The sequence below is a fragment of the Mytilus galloprovincialis genome, chromosome 3 (genome assembly GCF_965363235.1).
Source record: "Mytilus galloprovincialis chromosome 3, xbMytGall1.hap1.1, whole genome shotgun sequence".
In the NCBI taxonomy this organism is placed as follows: domain Eukaryota; kingdom Metazoa; phylum Mollusca; class Bivalvia; order Mytilida; family Mytilidae; genus Mytilus; species Mytilus galloprovincialis.
In genome coordinates, this window is record NC_134840.1 from 2,303,271 (window position 1) to 2,326,297 (window position 23,027).

The following is a 23,027-nucleotide window of genomic DNA, read 5'->3' on the forward strand; positions in this document are numbered from 1 at the left end:
CTTTAGGGTTCACAATGGTAACACATGAATACTGCAACATAGACATATTCAATGGTTTTACACCACAGATACACTTCTTACATGACTATGAAAGCTGGGTAAATAATTGTATTCTGCCATGACTGTGTCCATCCATCTTATTTTCCTGTTTACTCTGGTGATATATGCTCTTAATTCTTCACTTAACTTTTACACAATGTTATAAGTTAAGTTACCATTACATGAAAAAGAACTACCTTACATTTCTACAATTTTTTGAAACCATTAAGTCTTTTCTGGCTAATGAATTTTAAACGCTAAAACAATAGGCAAAATTAAAATAAATATATGTATTAGAATAACTCAAGTCTGCTTCACAAATTGTTATGAAATTTTGACTGTTAAGTTTTGTAAAGACGAGGTCCCTGTTGATTTTAATTTGATCAGTCATTCCATTGCAATAAGTATTTCATTTGACTAGAATCTTCTGTTCATAAAATTTTTATACAATTTCAGGTGCTGAATCAAGAGGGCCAACGCTATCAGACAAATTTAACTCAAATGTTATGATTTCACAGGTAATTTACTTTAGTTTGACCAACAATAAGGTTACTACTGTAAATTCTCACTTTTGCATAGTTTGACAGTGTGACAAACAATAGACAACTTTCAATTTCATTGCATTTTCATTAAAAACTTAGCGTTTTTTGAAGGTTGTCACTTCCGTTCCTATGTTGAGTGATTGGTCAAAAAATGAAAATGCTATATCTAAATAAATAAATTCTGTCACATATCTTATAGATTTAAGCATGCAGGGGCAATGTTGTGTCTCTAAGACAATGGACCGTAGTTAACACTAATATTGTTAAATAGAAAAACAATTTTATGTGTGACTGCCTAGACGCAGCCCAGCTAAACCAATTTGCTAAATTGTTAGGGACTAACAAATCAAATTCAATACTGTAAGATAGTATTTATTCCGTTGCACATCTATATGGTGAAAAGCTACAATAAAACAAAGACAATCAATATAAAAACAGCTAATGTAACATTTCAGACAAATCAACAAAAATGGTATCAAATAATAGAAAATATTATGTACCTCTAATGGAAACATATAAATCAAAATAAAAATTCAGTATACAAACAAAGTATCAACTTATTCGCAAAAAAGCACTTTATCTCCTGTCAAGCTTATCCACAGTGACGTTTCTGACCATATTCCAACTGAAAACATTTTATGGATTCACACTTTGCCTACAGTGACACAAATTCGCATGTGATTATCAAAAATTGTTTGCATGTCAAAGACTTATAAAAACAATTACATTCTATCAAAATAAATATGTTTACACAAAATATACATAAAAAAGGTAAGTATAAGTGACTTATATCATGGCATCAGAAGGATTGTCCAAGAGAAATTTATTGTGAGTTAATGGAAGTTAATGAAAATTGTAATACAAAAAATACAGTCCAGTTTCTTTCGGGAAAATAAATGAATGTGAAACATGAGACATGGCATTATGAATTTATCATTTATAAGTTTACAGAGAGTAAAATTTGTATATCTAAGTATTTATTTTTGTAAGAAAGATAATTTAAGTTTAAACTGTCTTACAATTCCACCCTTGTTATTGGTAAAAAGTTTGCAGTAGTCAATTGCTTTATCAATATTTTGTCTTTCAGCAACCAGCACCAACTGCAAAGCCAGAAAATTCAACAGGGGCCTCGACTCCAGAGGATGATGATGATGAGGAAGCACCTCCCCCTATAGCAACACGTCCTGATAAAACAAAATCAATTGTAAGTTTAAAGTATTTTTAAAAAAAAAAAGATGTGTTATGAATGCACATTGGACAACTCTGAGACCAACTGACAAAGAAGTTATCACCTCAACAGCCTTCAACAACGAGAAATTGTTAAAATTAGAATAAATGTGTGTATACATTGCAACAAGTTCAAGATAAAAAAATAATCAATAGATAAAGTAACAAGACCTAAAATCTAAAGAACTGGTATGTTTGGAATATGTTTTACAAAAAGAAGGTGTGTTTTGAATGCCAGAGACCTAATGATGTAGAAGGTAGCAACATAGTTCACTGTATGGTCTTCAACAATGAGAAAAAATGTATAACAATTCAAATGAGAAAAATATCAAGTGTGCAAGTTACAAGATCCTGTTAAAGCTAAATCATTAAGTAAATTAGATAATATGAAACTGTGAAAAATACCAGCCTAGAGAAGGAATTTCCTTTATCTAGCATATCAGGAAATTTTACTTTCACAACGTATCTATTTTGCTAATATATTTCCTGAACATCATATATATGTTAAAAACACCACATTGTATTTTTGATCAACGTTTGTCTTGTAGTATACAAAACCTGTGGAAAGTGAAGAGAAAACAAACGGAGCTATCTCAAAAAATGATAAACCAAAGAAAAAGAAAATGACAGATGAAGAAATAATAGAAAAATTACGAACAATAGTGACAATCGGAGACCCCAATAGGAAATATACTAAAATGGAAAAAATTGGCCAAGGGTAAGATAAAATGTCAAATCACCATTTCAGAATCTAATACATTCTATATTATATTATCAAAGTGTACAACAAAACATTGTTATGACTAAAAACATCCTCAGCAATGGACATTTAACTTATAACATGATGTTTTACAAACAATGAAATTACTCATACTCTTTGCATTATAATCCGTCATTCTGATTGGCCGACAACAATAGCTTAGTGCATTATTATCATATTTTATTACAGTAAAAAAACCTTTGAGTGCACCTGCTATCAGTGACAGTGTAAAAATAGTTCACTGAAAAACAAACCAAAAGCTGGATATAACTGACATGCTTTTTCACTCTAATAGAATTATACAAAAATTATACAAATGCAAATGCAAACTGGAACCATTTGATTATATCAGTATGAAAGATGACACTATTAGCTTAGAAATGACTTGATTATCTTATATGTTAGTTAGTTTTCACTATGTTATACTCAGGATTATTTTCATTGACAATAATTTATTGCTGGTTTATGTAAGTGAATTGAGTACACTATCCTTAACTTTTATTTGACATTTCAGAGCCTCAGGAACTGTATTTATTGCCATGGAGGTTGCCACAGGTCGTGAAGTGGCTATAAAGACAATGAACTTATCTCAACAACCTAAAAAGGAACTTATAATTAATGAAATTCTAGTGATGCGGGAAAATCAAAATCCTAATATTGTTAATTACCTGGATTCTTATTTACTAAATAACGTAGGGGGAGAGGAATTGTGGGTAAGTACTTCTATTTATAGACATGACTAAATAACGTAGGGGGAGAGGAATTGTGGGTAAGTACTTCTATTTATAGACATGACTAAATAACGTAGGGGGAGAGGAATTGTGGGTAAGTACTTCTATTTATAGACATGACTAAATAATGTAGGGGGTGAGGAATTGTGGGTAAATACTTCTTTTTATAGACATGACGAAATAACGTAGGAGGTGAGGAGTTGTGGATAAGTACTTCTATCTATAGACATGACGAAATAACGTAGGGGGTGAGGAGTTGTGGATAAGTACTTCTATCTATAGACATGACTTTTGTTTTACCAAGAACAGAAAACTTTTATCTACTATACAAAAGATTAAGCTGAATGGCACATTTTTATTATTTAATTGGTTATATCAATACTGTTTTTGTTAGATTTGAATAATTGAGAACCAAATAAAAACTGAAGTACATTAAATGTCTTATAAACTAGTTGAGGGAGATTTATATACAGTGAAAAGAACTCTGTTGAATTGAGTTTTTTTACATCTAATAATTGTAATGTTTCAGAAACAGTAGATAGGGAAACCAGGACAGTACACATCAAATGATTTTGATCTCCAAGCCACAGTTATTGTAAATATTTGATTATTAATTATAGGTTGTTATGGAATATTTAGCTGGTGGGTCTTTAACAGATGTAGTCACAGAGACTTGTATGGATGAGGGTCAAATAGCTGCTGTTATAAGAGAGGTAGGAGAAAGTGTTATATAATTTGAAGAGCTTTTAAAATATCAAAACTGTTGAAAAAAAGGTAAATTCTGCTAAAAGCACACTGTCTAGTATTCAGATTGATATAAAAGGCATCATTGGAGTTAATTAGTACAAAATAATTTACATAATAAAAGTTAATTCATATGTTACTGATTTAATTTGCAATTATGATAAAAGAGGGGCGAAAGATACCAGAAGGACAGTCAAACTCATAGATCGAAGAAAAAAAATGACAACGTCATGGTAAAAAATAAAAAGACAAACAGACATATAATAGTATACAAGACAACATATAAAACTTAAGACTAAGCAGCACAAACCTCACCAAAAACTGGGGTTGATCTCTGGAAGGGTAAACAGATTCTGTTCCACATGTGGCACCCGTCGTGTTGCTCATGTTATTACAAACCCGGTAAATAGTCTAGTTTCTGTAGATACTTGTTAACAACAGGCATTAAACAAACTAATCATATAAGAATATAAGTGAACCAACACCTGGAGTGGTGATTGTGCAGTAGAGTAAAAATCATATAAATAATCACTACATCAACTGTTTCCCCCATTATAGGATTGACATTAATGCTATTGATTTCATTTAGGACATTCGTGTGTAAGCCCGAATATAAGTTGTTAATATATTGAATATTTACAACATGTTTTGGCAATATTGAATATTAAGGACATGTTTGGGGAGAAAAGACACGTTTGGGGGAATTGGACACGTTTGGGATTGTTACATATTGTGTAACCTCCGAAAACGATAACAATAAAACTGGCTTACGAAAGCACAAATGTAAGGTTCATATATGCAGATACTGGACAGTATGCTATAAGGTAACTAGTACTAATACTCGTAATGTTTATAAGAATATGTCATGTCTTTTAGGATTCTGTGTATGACTAAATGACTATTAATAACTATTTCAGTGTTTACATGCATTAGAATTTCTTCATGAGAACCAGGTGATCCACAGAGATATAAAAAGTGATAATATACTGTTAGGAATGGATGGTAGTGTCAAACTAAGTAAGTTATACTAAATCTGTGAGGAGGTTTACATACTACTTATTATAAATCAATTGGGAGGTATAGATACTACTTATCATAAATCCATTAGGAGGTATCAATATTACTTATTATATATTCTTTAGAAGATAGATCTTACTTTAAAATGAAATGTACCTTCAGATAGTATTCTTATATATTTACTACATATCAAAGAAGTTGAACCTCTGTATATATAATGTGCATGTTCACATTTTGTACAGGATAAAAGAGAAGAATTTGTCATAAGATTCTTGATTTTCACTTTTTATGCCCCACCTACGATAGTAGAGGGGCATTATGTTTTCTTGTCTGTGCGTCCCTCCGTCTGTCCGTTCGTTCGTCCGTCCGTCGGTCCCGCTTCAGGTTAAAGTTCTTGGTCAAGGTAGTTTTTGATGAAGTTTAAGTCCAATCGACTTCAAACTTAGTACACATGTCCCCTATGATATGATCTTTCTAATTTTAATGCCAAATTGGAGTTTTTACCCCAATTTCACGGTCCACTGAACATGGAAAATGATAGTGCGAGTGGGGCATTCGTGTACTGAGGACACATTCTTGTTCTTAAATTTTGTTTAGACCTTTTTGTGTGATAATTTTTCATCTCAAGTGACTCGAAATTACATAGTCATTTCTTCATTAGTATCATTTAGCAATATAGCAAAAGACACCTGGACTTGAAAAAAAAACCAATTATAGTTATTTAAGATCGATGCTCTTGTATTATACTACAAAGAATAGTTGTAAACCATATATTTTTCTTTTCGCAGCTGATTTTGGTTTTTGTGCTCAATTGTCTCCTGAACAAAATAAACGATCAACTATGGTTGGAACACCTTATTGGATGGCCCCTGAAGTTGTCACAAGGTAAGATCTCGTCATGTCTGAGACCTAATTTGTGTTTTTAAACATGAACAACATTTGTAGCTACTGACAAGAAAAGACTCCAGATAAAAAAAAAGAAAAAAAAATATCTTTGAAAACAGAAAAATATGCAAAAAAATATATTTCACCTTTCTAACAATATGTTCGGTGTGCTATTTTATCATCATTTCTTAAATATTAGTTCAATGAAATATTATTGCTCAGCTGTCATAAACATTGCATGACATCGTCTATTAATTTCCTATGAAAAAGGGGGTTTGTGTCCACGGACAAAGACGAAATTAAACGTCATTTCACAAACGTAGACCTTAATCGATTTTAGGAAACTTGGTGAATAATGAATGATCTTCAAGCACGAAAACTGATAAAGAAAAAAATTGCAAAAACATATTACAAAATAAGTTTCAACAAACATGTCAAAATTGTAATAGACTTGTCCACTGGAAATACGAGGATATCGGGTTAATCAGTTGTCATGCATTCCCATTTTTTATATCCAAATGGACACATTTTTATGATCAATGACACTAGTCTGAAGAAAATTCCAAATAATTAATCATTTACTAATATTTAGTACTTTAACTTAACGTCTTTCACGGTTGGACAAGTTCATTTTCCATTTTTCTATGAGATGATGCATCTTACGGAATGATGACAAATACGGGAAAGGAACTTATTGTGTAATGGGTTTTAAAAACAGGTTTTGTTCCGCAAAATTATTTGCACAAATGACATTTCAAGGTCAGTTATGATTGATTTGTCTATTTTTAGATACGTAAATTTGAAGTTTTATTTTTCACAACAGAAAGTGTTATCAATTCCGTTAGTGTTTAATGCATTTCATTTCATAAAAAAAGAATATTTTATTTATTTTTCAAAGATAATGTATTTGATATGGTCGGCGGGAATAAAAAAGCATGAAAAGTCAATTTTATTTTAGTCTGCAAATCAGCAAAATCAGGTCGGCGGATCGGTAAACCAACAAACTAAAAATACCCTAGCCTAATATCTAACTTTAGATTGCCTAATCCAAATGTTATGAAACTTGTACACAAAAAACGATCTCATTAGGGTGGTGTCATTTCTACCTTTCTAAAGTTATGCCCATTCACAAATTGACCATTCTCTAACTGAAGTTTGCCCCAACCAAATGGTATGAGATTTTTACACCATGCTTTTACCTTAAAATCCAGATCAACTTCGTATTTAGCTTGCTTGAGTTTTGTCCTTTAAAAAGGTTATGTGCAAGCTGGGACACCATCTGTATCACATGGACACATTCTCCATTAATTTTGAAGTTGTTTATCAAACTCAATTATGTAAGTCAGTGCTTATTCTAATTTATTTTACAGAAAACAGTATGGTCCTAAAGTAGATGTTTGGAGTTTAGGGATCATGGCAATAGAAATGATAGAAGGAGAACCTCCTTATTTAAATGAGAATCCTCTTAGAGTGAGTAGTGATGAAAATAAAAAGATATAAAAACAATTAAAAGGATCAGAAAAATTTATTGGCTCAAATGCATGAGATAAATGATACATGTAAAAAATAAAAAGACCAGATTATGGACCTGATGTACAGGGCTTGCACTGTCACACCTGACAATTGAAAAAGTGAATTAAGTTATGTGTAACATTTATTTCTACTTTTTGGGATTTAGCTAAAAAAAAAAATTAGTTTGGCATTTACAGTTCAGAATAAAATTCAGAAACATCTAAAAGCTCCTAGAAAAATTTGTACAGGATTGTTCAAAATACATCCTATAAATATCTATGTTTAAGATAAATTTTTCTTTATCTTATAAGATAATTAGCATGTTTTGTATTTTAGGCTTTGTATTTAATTGCCACTAATGGTAAACCAGACATAAAAGAAAAACATAAATTATCTCCTGTGTTCCAAGACTTCTTAGATAAATGTCTGGAGGTGGATGTAGACAAACGTTGTTGTGCCTCAGATCTCCTAAAGGTTTGTAAGATTTATCCCCCTTGTTCCAAGACTTCCTAGATAAATGTGTAGAGGTAGATGTAGACAAACATTGTTGTGCCTCGGATCTCTTAAAGGTTTGTATGATGTATCTCCCTTGTTCCAAGACTTCTTAGATAAATTTCTGGAGGTGGATGTAGACAAACGTTGTTGTGCCTCAGATCTCCTAAAGGTTTGTAAGATTTATCTCCCTTGTTCCAAGACGTCTTAGATAAATGTCTAGAGGTGGATGTAGACAAACGTTGTTGTGCCTCGGATCTCTTAAAGGTTTGTAACAATTTACAGAACAAGCACAGACAGACATTATATTAACTACTAAATAAGAAGATGTGGTATAAGTGCCAATGAGACAACTCTCAATCCAAGTCACAATTTTTAAAAATTAAACAATTATTGGTCAAAGTACTGTCTTCAACACAGGGTCTTGGCTCACACTTAACAGCAAGCTATAAAGGGCTCCCAAAAAATTACTAGTGTAAAACCATTTAAACGGGAAACCAATGGTCTAATCTATATAAAAACAAGAAACACTTATGAACCACATCAACGAACGACAACTACTGAACATTAGATTCCTGACTTATGACAGGTGCAAACCATTGCAGCGAGTATAAACAAGCACATCACTGACTTTATATCAAACACTGATGTTCATTTACAATAAGATGTGGTATGATTGCCCATTAGACATCTGCCAGAATTTACAATAAGATGTGGTATGATTGCCCATTAGACATCTGCCAGAATTTACAATAAGATGTGGTATGATTGCCCATTAGACATCTGCCAGAATTTACAATAAGATGTGGTATGATTGCCCATTAGACATCTGCCAGAATTTACAATAAGATGTGGTATGATTGCCCATTAGACATCTGCCAGAATTTACAATAAGATGTGGTATGATTGCCCATTAGACATCTGCCAGAATTTACAATAAGATGTGGTATGATTGCCCATTAGACATCTGCCAGAATTTACAATAAGATGTGGTATGATTGCCCATTAGACATCTGCCAGAATTTACAATAAGATGTGGTATGATTGCCCATTAGACATCTGCCAGAATTTACAATAAGATGTGGTATGATTGCCCATTAGACATCTGCCAGCATTTACAATAAGATGTGGTATGATTGCCCATTAGACATCTGCCAGCATTTACAATAAGATGTGGTATGATTGCCCATTAGACATCTGCCAGCATTTACAATAAGATGTGGTATGATTGCCCATTAGACATCTGCCAGCATTTACAATAAGATGTGGTATGATTGCCCATTAGACATTTACAATAAGATGTGGTATGATTGCCCATTAGACATTTACAATAAGATGTGGTATGATTGCCCATTAGACATCTGCCAGAATTCAAATGAAGTGCATATAAGCAACAATAAAAAACATGCTGCATAGTCAGCTATTGAAGGCCCAGACAGAAAAAATATGAAACTATTCAAAGGATAAAACTAACGGCCTAATTTGTAACAAAAATAAAAATATACCGACAGCAACTAATGAAAAGCATTGGAAAACCTGCTACTTGCCATATACAGAGATTCTGCATATAAAGAATCTCTGTATATGGTAGAGGTTCTCAAAACATACATCTTACATAGAACATTGATGAATACTTCATCATTCTGATGTAATTGTTTCTTAGACAATACATATTTAGAACCAATTATATATAGAGAGAGTTATTATAATGTTTTCTTTATCTTTTTCAGCATCCCTTTTTACGACTAGCAAAACCATTAGCCAATTTACAACCTTTAATTTTAGCTGCTAAAGAAGCTCAAAAGGGGCATTAACACATATTTTATATATTAAGGTAAATAGATTATTATAGAAGTGCAATATTAGCAAGTGATTTTCATGAAGTATTTATCATGGTAATACAGTTTCATTTTATACATCTTTTCATATTGGTAAACACTGTGTTTCCAGATCTGCAACAAGTCATGTTTATTTCCATATGATAAATTGTGCTATTAAGATAAAGCAATACTGGACTAGGCTCGGAGCACAAAAATCATGCTCGAAACATGAAATCCAGCAATTTGATTGGTTGATTTTCTAGTCTGAGTACAAAAATCATGTTCGAAAGTTTTATGACCGTGAGGCCAGTTCTTATTATTTTGAAACTGAAAGAGAACCTTTAACATAAAATAAAATAAAAAGGGACACATCAATTCAGAACTGATACAAAAGGAATAAGTTCAACCATCATTTTAAAGATTGCATATACAGTTTACAAGCAGTCATACATGTGAACCTCCCGACGGGAGTACAATAATCCCGTTTTCAGGGGTCTCCTCCCGTCCTCCCGTTTAGGAGAAAAAACTCCCGTATGAAATATTTCATGAATGAAAATTTTCAGCCGCCATATTTGATAATTTCTTACTACTGTACAGGTGTAATTGACACCTGTGTTAATTTTTACCTGTAAATCAAAGAAGATGTATAATTATATGGCTTCACTTGACAGCTTGGGTGTCAAACATACTGGTAATCAACGATTTTTACCTCTGGCTAACTGCCGTGGTTTACTCCTGGTTTGCCCACTTTTAATTCTACCAATTATCTATTAGTTAAGAAAACAAAAAAAACAAAAGGTTTAATGAGCATACAATTGTATAGTCTGTTCCAACTTAGGTAAATAGTTTGTAAGTGTTTTCCAAATATTCAGGTTGTTTTATTGTATAGCAAAATAATAAAAAAATCAAATATTTTTTCTCAGTAATTTAATATCAATTCAATCAATTAATTCAACATACATATACAGCAAATAACTAAAAAATGATATTCAGTTATAAAAGTGTCTTTATGTTCATTAGTTTCTGAATGATTTTCATGATAGAAATAAATTTATACACTGAGTACTCTTTTATTGCAAACTTTATTTAATAAATTAATTAATTTTATAAATGCATTGCATAAGGAAATCAATTAAGCACAGAAATGTAATAAGGACACTACATGTAAAATGAGGAGAAATACAATCTTTTATATATACTTCAAAAGTAACAAAACATTTGATATATTTGCAAAGTCACAATTAACAATAATTCACTTCATTGTTCAGTTCAAATGGAGAAGATGGGATGTTGCGTCAGAGTAGTCTACCACGTTGATGGGTCCTTGTTGGTATCTGTATATGAGTCTGGTGTCTAATTACTCTGTATGGTCGTCTTTAAGGTGGGCAGGTTCCTCCTGCTGCATACTGGATAATGTTGCATTCTGTTAGTGCTTTTGTCTTTTTCAGTAGCTCAATGATCTCGTAGATGTATGGGTGGGCGTGTTTGTGTCGCTTCTTATGTTTGTTGTGCCATCCTTCCAGGTGATTTGTGCATGGTGCGTGGTTCTTCTATGTAATAGTGGTTCCATAGAAAGCGGTAGTTTTCAACCCAAAACTCTGTCACGTAATCTGTAAATGAACTTGTAGCGGGTATGTTTTCGCCATATACACTAGGTGAAATGGAAGAAGCAGCCTTTCACGGTTACCCCTAGACATACTGTCTGTGTTACGTTGTTGGTTGCTGTCTCGTAGTCAATAGATAGTGTTTCTGGTTGAAGCTGTAACTGGTGTTGTTGTTCAATGGCTACTGAACAGTTGCATTTATATTCTAGTTGTTAAATTTAATTGGATAATTTTATATTTTATTAAATTTTGAAACAGTGTATTGTACTGAAATTTTAAAAAAATAAGTTGAGTAAATTAAAAGATATTCAAATGAGATTTATTCTATTTAATCTTTAGTTTCATTATTTTACTTTTCACCTTTTTTTGAGAATGTACCAATAATTAAAAATATTTGTTGATAAATTGAAATATTTATTCATTTTAGTACACATTTTCCCTTTTTTTTTTTTTTGAATAAAATACATTATCCTGCCAAATATATATAAAATATAGAAATTTTTTGGACATTTTTCTTGATTTAATAGCAGAATATTATATTATTTTTTAATTTTACAGGTAAAATATAAGGTAAAAAATATGACTATAATTCAGAAATAAACTATAATTGTTAAAACAATAATTCCCTCTATGTTTACATATACATTTAATTAAAAGTGGGCAAACCAGGATGACACCACTGCCGTTTATTGGAAATACTTGAAATACATTTTTGTTACTTCCCTTTGATTTATCCTGTTTTCTGTGATTTTGCTTTTAAAAATATAAATTGTGAAAATACTATAAATGAATGATATTTTAATCAAATAATCATAAAAGGATGGTAATTAAATGAATTTAAATGTTTTGGGACAAATAAAAAAATATAAATTTATAAATTATTTCAGCAATCTAGACTTCTTTTCAAGGATTAAATTAAAGTTTATATTTTAAGTCTGTCTGACAAATATGTAAAAGGAATATAAGTACATTTAAACTGAATGTAAATAAAGATAAAAAAAAAGAATGTAAATCCGTCTATTTTATTCCTAATAAATCCTTGGGGATGAGAATTTATTGTTTTAGCTAAAGACATCAAAATTTTTTACACTGTTCGAGTCTTTTTACAAATATGACTTTCTTAATGCCTAAAAGCCATGCATTACTATTGTAAGTGTTTGTTATTTTTTTAATTAATTTATCATGTTACAAATATACATGTATAGCATATTTCTTTCTTATTGTCTATACAGTTACAATGATATGGAGATGGAGACATGAATACAAATCTGTACAGATAAGATAAATACATATAATGATTTATTTGCAAGCAGTGAACAATCAATTATCAAAAACAAAACAAAACAAGAAACAGATTCTTTTTAATATTTTATTTTCATTCAAATAGAAAGGCAATAAGGGTACTATAAACATATTACAAAAATTGATGGAAATTTGAAGAAAAAACACAATTTCTACATCATACGGTTACATTTACGACAAAATTTATGTCGATAAAAAAAATCCTGATCTGAGTCCTAATCTCCTGACCAAAATTTCCAAATCTCCTGATCTGAGTTTCACAGTCCATCACATGTATGAGCAGTATTGCCTTTAGAAGCATATAATTATTAGATTTTTATTTTATTTTATAGATTGGTCAATCTGATTTGAATTGCTATACGTACAATCAGGAAAATATAGTCAGTAATTTTGGTAAATATATCAAAAGACTGAATTGACATCAGTCATGGAAATGAGAAAACTGCTTTACATTTTGATTTTGAGGACAGAAGACAAAGTTTAAAAATAGAATATTGCCTATAATCAGTTTGAACATTCTGGTAACTACAGATGCATTTGTTTGCATGAAGTAAGATGTGAAAGGTCAAATGTTAATTCTGGTCCTAGGTTCTAATTGTGATACTTCTGTTTACTAGGTTTAACATACAGATTACTTATACTTATATTTAGTGTGTCACATTTTTATTTATATTAAACCATTTGAGTGTCCAAACTTGTTTTACCTTTACAGAAAATTCAGTTTATCAGAAATGATCTTTATTTAACTCTTTTAATCCATTATATTTTTAACCTTATTTTTGTTAGTATCTAAAAAGCACAATTAAGTGAAAGATCCATGCTAATCAAGTTTATCATTATTTTGTCCGTTATTTTCTCTTCCTATGATAGTGTATGCAACAGTTTGGATGTATCATCTGTTTACTCTTACATGTGTATTTCTATGCATAGAAATGAAGAATAAATACAATGTGAATTTCAATTTAAAAACAGATTAATTATGTGTTATTTTATGCTGAATACTCTATATAGGTTAACAAGAGGTGAAAGATCTTTAAAATGATCACTTGAATTTCAATCTAGTGCTTAAAGTGTTGGTGCTATAATAAAATGTCAAAAAGGAGTACATGTGCCTATGATGTAACAAATATTGAAGTGAATACATTACACCTTATGTTTACATGTGATGTCTCTTAAAGTTCTGGGTTTTATCTTATCATTGTTAATGTATTGTATTTAAGACCAGTTTCTTTTGTCTGAATGCAAGCATAATAATTAAATTTCTAATTGTTCATATTTGTTGAATTTGTCTTGTAAGATTGCTGTCTCAATGATGTTTTCCCCCACATCTTTTTTCATACATTTCAATAAAGTCAAATTTTATTTTGGTAAATTTATTTTTTGCCTCACTGTCACAAAATAAGATAAAAGAAATTTTCTCTGAAATACATGTTTACAGAATGGAATGATATTTAATAAGTATATTTTAACACTTTCATCTTGACTTTTCTCAAAGTACTTCAAAGAAATGAATGTTTTATCAAGTTTTCACTGAAATCAGATTTTAACAGTCAAAGGGAGACAATCTACTATTAAAATGAAATTTATAAGTTCTTATGTTCTATGCAAATTCATATTTTTTTTAATTTAGGAAATTCTTATTTGGTTTCTATTTTTAAAGTTTGACAATTAAATGAATGACATCTTTTAATATTGTGTGTTTTCCGATTTACACACAGTTAATATACATTATTATCATTGAGACCTGACCTCTCTTTGTAGATCTTCCATCTGCATATAAATGTACTTTATAAATCAGGCTGATTTAGGACTAACTGTATAATCTTGTCAGTCAGACCAAATTTCAGAAGTTTGATTTCTCCAAATGTAGTTATATTTTACACTGTGTGTTTATGTTGTAACACTTGCATTTATTTCCACTAATCTAAATTTTTGTTCTGCAATAAAGATGAGTGTTCTCATCACGATGAACAAATTCATTAATAGATATTTAGATTTAACAGTATTTAAATGCATGACTCTGCTCATACATTTCATTAAGTTGATATCAGTTGTTGTTACTGACTGAGACACTGTACAGTTATATGTGTATGTTTGACAGTGTCTGGTTGTCATGGTTTTATAAGGGTTAACAGATCTTACATGTTCATATTGAATCATGTGTTTGTACAGATCTTCCATTTAATGATTATGCAAGTAATTATGCTTTATTATTTCATTTCTTCAGTTTCATATTTCATGGTTTGTCTGTAGAACAACATCATTCATGCTTGTATCACATTGATTATTCTTGTATTACATTGTATTACTGTAAATTCAGAAATTATTGCGAGGTTTTTATTATTGCGAATAATGCGACTGAGTTGTAAGCGCAATAATTAAAACTCGCATTTTGTAATATTTTAACTGAATTAAGCATGACTTTTCTCAAAATCGTAAAAATTAAAATCGCATTCAAGTGTAAAATGACAAAATCGCAATAATAAATGCACGCAATAATTTCTGAATTTACAGTACATTGATCATTCTTGTATTACATTGTATTGCATTGATTATTCTTGTATTACATTGTATTACATTGATCATTCTTGTATTACATTGTATTGCATTGATTATTCTTGTATTACATTGTATTACATTTATCATTCTTGTATTACATTGTATTGCATTGATCATTCTTGTATTACATTGTATTACATTTATCATTCTTGTATTACATTGTATTGCATTGATCATTCTTGTATTACATTGTATTACATTTATCATTCTTGTATTACATTGTATTGCATTGATCATTCTTGTATTACATTGTAATACATTGATTTTTCTTGTATTACATTGTAATACATTGATTTTTCTTGTATCACATTGTAATACATTGATTTTTCTTGTATCACATTGTAATACATTGATTTTTCTTGTATTATATTGTAATACATTGATTTTTCTTGTATTACATTGTAATACATTGATTTTTCCTGTATCACATTGTAATACATTGATTTTTCTTTTATTACATTGATTTTTCTTGTATCACATTGTAATACATTGATTTTTCTTGTATTACCTTGATTATTCTTGCATTACATTGATCATTACACTGTATTACATTGTATTACATTGATCATTTCATGGTATTACATTATATTACATTGATTATATTACACAAAATATTGCACAATGTTGAATGCAAATTAGTGGCTTAAAGTGACAGTCTGATTGTGTTTTAATGTAGTGCTATGGTGTATTTGAGCCTTGCAGAATGTTAAGATGAAAACCTAGTGATCTGTATCATTCTAAGTGCAAACATTCTGTCCAATATAAATAATCTGTGTTGAAGGTTGTTGGAGAAATAGAGAAAAATATGTATTTTACAAGTCTTAATATAGGAATACCCCATTACAGAATATTACCCTGTGTAATCTTAGTTCCTTCCAAAATTGTCAACTATTATTTTTTATTGACATAAGAAAACATCTTTATTCTTTCCTATAAATAGGAAGTTTGTGTCAAGCAGTATATAGAATTAATAATAAGGATTCTAATGATTACCTACAAAATATCAATTCAAATAACATTCTGTCTCATATGTTCCTATGTGTTTACAAAAACTTATCACTTGATACTGAACAAATATTTCAATTGCCAGAATCATAGTATGCAATATATTGAAATAAATAAAACTACTGTCAAAAAAAAATTGATGCTTTGATATAGTAATGATAAATGGAATGTATTTTTAAGCAAACTTTTGCATGAAATCACTGATATTTTGAAGAGAACATGATAAGAAAAAAATCTATCATTATCATTAATTTGCAAAAGTAAAAAATAAGTGCTGACACCCAATGATGGCCTCCAACCCGCCAGGTGTTTTTAGAGACATACGGTTTTTACACTAGTACTAGCATCCAATATTATTTGTGATTATTGAAGATGGTGCTATTATATATATGAAATGTGTCAATTATAAGAGAAAGATGGTATTCAATTTACAAGAACTGTGTCAAGAATTTTTTTTCTAAAATTACATTACTTTAGTTCACATCAGTTCAAAAACTAGATTTTTACTGAAGTTATGATTTGACCAATGTGATGTATGAGTACTTTTTACTGAGTAGTAATTTATCATCGGTACATTCTATGTCATATAGTATTACGTAATAACTACTGTATATGTATTTACATACTTTATTTCCAACTTCAACGGATGTCTTGCTCAATTGTTATAAGAGTCTACCATTCTAAAACCAAAGTTTGGAATAAATATTACATGATACAGTCATGGCCACTGTCACAAACAAATATGGTGGAAAAGATAAAAGGTGAATCATCCAAACTCTCAAAGACCCTGTATACAAACTAAACTCACTTCTTTTTCCTTAAACAAATCAATTTGGAAGTACATTTTAAGTTTGAAATAAAAATTTAAATATGTATAAATGTGTCATTATTTTTAAATTAAGAGCTAAGACAGCTAAGGACATTTGCTACTGTATTGGCTGAGTATGTAACAAACGATTCTTTGGTGTATACATGATTAATAGCTTTATAACAAGCTACAATAACTGTGTGAAGAAATTAACCATTTTATTATTAAAGTATGCAAATTTTGTTTGTTAGCAAAGTAAGATGTATGTGTTGATTACACTTTAAAAGTGTCTCTAGGTTACATGTAGTAGCTTTAATTGTTTTTATATAATGAGTAATGAATAAAAATATTGACATCTAAAACCAGTGTTTATTTTCTGTAAATATAATGTAATATGAAAATAAGATGTGGTATGATTTCTAATGCTACAACTCTAGCAAAAGACCAAATGACTATGAAATTAACAACTCTAGATCACCGTACAGCCCTCAACATTGATTAAACACATTACTGCAAAGTCAGCTGTAAAAGGCCATGACATGACAATGTAAATAAAACAACTCGAACAAGAAAACTAACGGCCTGATACATACATACAGAATGGGAAGGGGAGTTAAACATGTTAGCAGGCACCCTAACCTCCATCTAACGGCCTGATACATACATACAGAATGGGGAGGGGAGTTAAACATGTAAGTAGGCACCCTAACCTCCATCTAACGGCCTGATACATACATACAGAATGGGGAGGGGAGTTAAACATGTAAGTAGGCACCCTAACCTCCATCTAACGGCCTGATACATACATACAGAATGGGGAGGGGAGTTAAACATGTAAGTAGGCACCCTAACCTCCATCTAACGGCCTGATACATACATACAGAATGGGGAGGGGAGTTAAACATGTAAGTAGGCACCCTAACCTCCATCTAACGGCCTGATACATACATACAGAATGGGGAGGGGAGTTAAACATGTTAGTAGGCACCCTAACCTCCATCTAACGGCCTGATACATACATACAGAATGGGGAGGGGAGTTAAACATGTAAGTAGGCACCCTAACCTCCATCTAACGGCCTGATACATACATACAGAATGGGGAGGGGAGTTAAACATGTTAGTAGGCACCCTAACCTCCATCTAACGGCCTGATACATACATACAGAATGGGGAGGGGAGTTAAACATGTAAGTAGGCACCCTAACCTCCATCTAACGGCCTGATACATACATACAGAATGGGGAGGGGAGTTAAACATGTAAGCAGGCACCCTAACCTCCATCTAACGGCCTGATACATACATACAGAATGGGGAGGGGAGTTAAACATGTAAGCAGGCACCCTAACCTCCATCTAACGGCCTGATACATACATACAGAATGGGGAGGGGAGTTAAACATGTAAGTAGGCACCCTAACCTCCATCTAACGGCCTGATACATACATACAGAATGGGGAGGGGAGTTAAACATGTAAGCAGGCACCCTAACCTCCATCTAACGGCCTGATACATACATACAGAATGGGGAGGGGAGTTAAACATGTAAGTAGGCACCCTAACCTCCATCTAACGGCCTGATACATACATACAGAATGGGGAGGGGAGTTAAACATGTAAGTAGGCACCCTAACCTCCATCTAACGGCCTGATACATACATACAGAATGGGAAGGGGAGTTAAACATGTTAGTAGGCACCCTAACCTCCATCTAACGGCCTGATACATACATACAGAATGGGGAGGGGAGTTAAACATGTTAGCAGGCACCCTAACCTCCATCTAACGGCCTGATACATACATACAGAATGGGAAGGGGAGTTAAACATGTTAGTAGGCACCCTAACCTCCATCTAACAAGGAACAGTGTAGTAACAGTACACCATATGAACAGACTCACAGTGGAAGTGGCAGGGTACTTATACATCCCCACAACCAGAAGACACTAAGTACGGATCTCAGAGTAATCACAGTTACAAACAGGTAGTTCAAAGCCTGGACAACTAATAAAAAAAATCATGCATTAATCAAGACTTCAGCTAAATGCTCCTTTTCTGATATCCTCTATAAAAACAATATTTTAATGGGTTTTTAACCAGCAAAATACAATGTCGATGAAATTTTTTAAAATGTATTCTGAGGACTTTAAAAGATGGTACGAACTGAAGAAAGAAAGAAGTGAACAATTACACAATCAATAACAAAATATAGCATTGTATACAATATGATACTGCTCACCTGTCTCAAACTTATGCCATCATTTTGCATCGTTGTCAGTCTCTGTCTTGTCATCGTTGTCAGTCTTTGTCTTGTCATCGTTGTCAGTACATGTCTTGTCATCGTTGTCAGTACATGTCTTGTCATCGTTGTCAGTCTCCGTCTTATCATCGTTGTCAGTCTCTCTCTTGTCATCATTGTCAGTACATGTCTTGTCATCGTCAGTCTCTGTCTTATCATCGTTGCCAGTCTCCGTCTTGTCATCGTTGTCAGTCTCTGTCTTGTCATCGTTGCCAGTCTCCGTCTTATCATCGTTGTCAGTCTTTGTCTTGTCATCGTTGTCAGTACATGTCTTGTCATCGTCAGTCTCTGTCTTATCGTCGTTGTCAGTCTCCGTCTTGTCATCGTTGTCAGTACATGTCTTGTCATCGTTGTCAGTCTCCGTCTTATCATCGTTGTCAGTCTCTCTCTTGTCATCATTATCAGTACATGTCTTGTCATCGTCAGTCTCTGTCTTATCATCGTTGTCAGTCTCCGTCTTGTCATCGTTGTCAGTACATGTCTTGTCATCGTTGTCAGTCTCCGTCTTATCATCGTTGTCAGTCTTTGTCTTGTCATCGTTGTCAGTACATGTCTTGTCATCGTCAGTCTCTGTCTTATCGTCGTTGTCAGTCTCCGTCTTGTCATCGTTGTCAGTACATGTCTTGTCATCGTTGTCAGTCTCCGTCTTATCATCGTTGTCAGTCTCTCTCTTGTCATCATTATCAGTACATGTCTTGTCATCGTCAGTCTCTGTCTTATCATCGTTGTCAGTCTCTGTCTTGTCATCGTTGTCAGTCTTTGTCTTGTCATCGTTGTCAGTCTTTGTCTTGTCATCGTTGTCAGTCTTTGTCTTGTCATCATTGTCAGTCTCTGTCTTGTCATCGTTGTCAGTACATGTCCTGTCATCATTGTCAGTACATGTCTTGTCATCATTATCAGTACATGTCTTGTCATCGTCAGTCTCTGTCTTATCATCGTTGCCAGTCTCCGTCTTATCATCGTTGTCAGTCTTTGTCTTGTCATCGTTGTCAGTACATGTCTTATCATCGTTGTCAGTCTCTGTCTTGTCATCATTGTCAGTCTCCATCTTGTCATCGTTGTCAGTCTGCCTTGTCATTGTTGTCAGTCTCTGTCTTGTCATCATTGTCAGTCTCTGTCTTGTCATCGTTGTCAGTATCTGCCTTGTCATCGTTGTCAGTCTCTGCCTTGTCATCGATGTCAGTCTCTGTCTTGTCCTCGTTGTCAGTCTGTCTTATCATCGTTGTCAGTCTCTGTCTTGTCATCGTTGTCAGTCTCCATCTTTTCATCGTTGTCAGTCTCTGTCTTATCATCGTTGTCATTCTTTGTCTTGTCATCGTTGTCAGTCTCTGTCTTGTCATCGTTGTCATTCTTTGTCTTGTCATCGTTGTCAGTCTCTGTCTAGTCATCATTGTCAGTACATGTCTTGTCATCATTGTCAGTACATGTCTTGTCATTGTTGTCAGTCTCTGTCTTGTCATCGTTGACAGTCTCTGTCTTTTTATCATTGTCAGTCTCCGTCTTGTCATCGTTGTCAGTCTCTGTCTTGTCATCGTTGACAGTCTCTGTCTTATCATCGTTGTCAGTCTCTGTCTGGTCATCGTTGTCAGTCTCTGTCTGGTCATCGTTGTCAGTCTCTGTCTTGTCATCGTTGTCAGTCTCTGTCTTGTCGTCGTTGTCAGTCTCTGTCTTGTCATCATTGTCAGTCTGTGACTTGTCTGTCTGACAAAGATTTTTCTTTTGAAATTTTCTCCTTCGAAACTGCTCAAATAGATAGAAAACCAAAGTTAGTCCGCCTCATCTTTAGGATGTAGAGTTTGTGATTTTTGTTCAAGTAGATAGGCCAATATTGCCTCTCTGTCTTTGAACATAGAGGTCAAATTACATCTACCCTCAACCTGCAATAAATTTGGTAATGGAAATTTAAAATGTGTCAAAGAGACAACAACCCAACCAAAGAGCAAATGCAGCGAGAAAATCCTGCATTGTAAATTTTAACTTTTTAGCCATTCTCTTGCCATTTACTCAAAAACGTGGTACTAGATAGAAAGTCTAAAATACAAAAAGAATCAACAATACAAAATGTATTTACTCTAAAAATTGGAGAAAATATGTTGACAAGTTTTGAATTTATTGCCCTCGCATATTCACTTTTTGCAGTTTTAGGCTGTTGTTGTAAAAAAATATTGAATCAAGATGAAAGGTGCAAATTGAAAAAAATGATCAGCATGACAAAATCTATTAACCTAGAAAATTTCTGAAAAATATCTCGTCAACCGGTTTCAGAGTTATTGCCCCTGGAATGTTAATTTTTAATGGTTTTTTTTACTTTTGCTCCTAAAAAAGACGAGAGCTAGGTTAGATATGTAAATTGTAAAATAAAAAACATCAGCAACACAGTGTGTGTATACACAAGTCTTATTACCAAGTTGGCAATTTTCGATCCAGTTGAACATACAGGCATGCAATTGTGTGCCTCTGGTTTTCTTGAACACAGGTCATAGCAAACCACTGAACCAATTTCAACCAAAATAAGTCTAAAAACATCAAGGCAATTGTTATAAAGTTTGTGGGTTTTTTTTTCGATTCTTTTCCAAGAAACATGGCTGCTTGGTTTAGAGAGACAAAAGACACCAAAGGGACATGTAAACTCGCACAAGATAGAATAGAGGGATACAATGCAGGTTTTGGCTTATGCCCCAAAAGCTAAAGCAGTTAGAGCAAATTAAATATAACAGGGTAACATGTTATTTGATTTTGTAATATGTTCTACGTAACTCTTAGTTGCTTAGTCTGAAGTTTTGTATGTTATGGCTTCTGTACTATTATTTTGTCTGTTTGTCTTTTCTTTTTAGCCATGGCGTTGTCTGTTTATTTTCAATCTATGAGTTTAACTGTCCCTCTGGTATCTTTTTTTATTTAGTTTAGCTCTTTACAACCATAACAGCTGACTTTTAGAACACACCTACGCATGTGAGATTTTGGCGGGGTTTTGGTGAATGTAAACAGAAAAATACGAGGGCCAAGAATACTGAACACAAATAGAGAAAACGTTAGTTTAATGTAAGCATTAGTAATTGTATATTTGTTTCTTGTTATTTGCACTGGATTTTTTGACAAATAAATTTTTTAGGTAGGATCACAATATTCTTATATATTATTCCCTTAATATAACCAGACTTGCTTCAGGTTTATGCTCTTATAATATACTAGATTATGGAGTGTGTGTCCGAGCGAGAACTGCTCTAGTTCATTACTTTAGGAATATTTATCAAAAAGTAGTATTTCAATATTCAGCCCCATTCTACTATTTAGTCAGCCATCTGTCCTACCCTGATATACCCTATCTTTTTCGGGTAATTAATACTGATAGCGTTTGACATTTTTAGCCGAACAAATTTATCCATTTTATATAACTTAAATTATTGTATGCTGGTTCATATTCTGGACGCCAATCTTTGCTCCTTTATTATATAATTCACTAACAAAACAATTATGAAGCTTAGAAATGGAAAATTACTAAATACTAAACTTGTTCAAAGGGTATCTACACGTCTCAATCTTCAAAATCGGTTATCTAAAAATACTACCATCGCTAACATTTTTAACAATAAAAATCGTGGTTACCCTTCTATCGATAAGTGTCATGCCAAAAAATGACTTACATGTCCCCGTCTTTCCACCAACAATACGGTAAGGTCCAC

The 23,027-nt window shown here is 32.4% G+C and overlaps 1 protein-coding gene across 5 annotated transcripts in view; it reads left to right on the forward strand.

The window, feature by feature from the left end:
* Window positions 1-14,745, forward strand: part of LOC143066938 (serine/threonine-protein kinase PAK 2-like) — a 43,386-nt gene extending 28,641 nt beyond the window's left edge. For all 5 annotated transcript variants that reach the window (XM_076239807.1, XM_076239809.1, XM_076239811.1 and 2 more), the window contains 11 exons: window positions 496-557; window positions 1,669-1,785; window positions 2,357-2,526; window positions 3,083-3,281; window positions 3,920-4,012; window positions 4,961-5,060; window positions 5,849-5,945; window positions 7,316-7,415; window positions 7,794-7,931; window positions 9,680-9,783; window positions 13,008-14,745. In XM_076239807.1, the coding sequence (XP_076095922.1) occupies window positions 496-557; window positions 1,669-1,785; window positions 2,357-2,526; window positions 3,083-3,281; window positions 3,920-4,012; window positions 4,961-5,060; window positions 5,849-5,945; window positions 7,316-7,415; window positions 7,794-7,931; window positions 9,680-9,763 (1,160 nt within the window). In that variant the 3' untranslated portion in view covers window positions 9,764-9,783; window positions 13,008-14,745. The remainder of the gene's footprint in view (window positions 1-495; window positions 558-1,668; window positions 1,786-2,356; window positions 2,527-3,082; window positions 3,282-3,919; window positions 4,013-4,960; window positions 5,061-5,848; window positions 5,946-7,315; window positions 7,416-7,793; window positions 7,932-9,679; window positions 9,784-13,007) is intronic.
* Window positions 14,746-23,027: the final 8,282 nt, after the last annotated feature.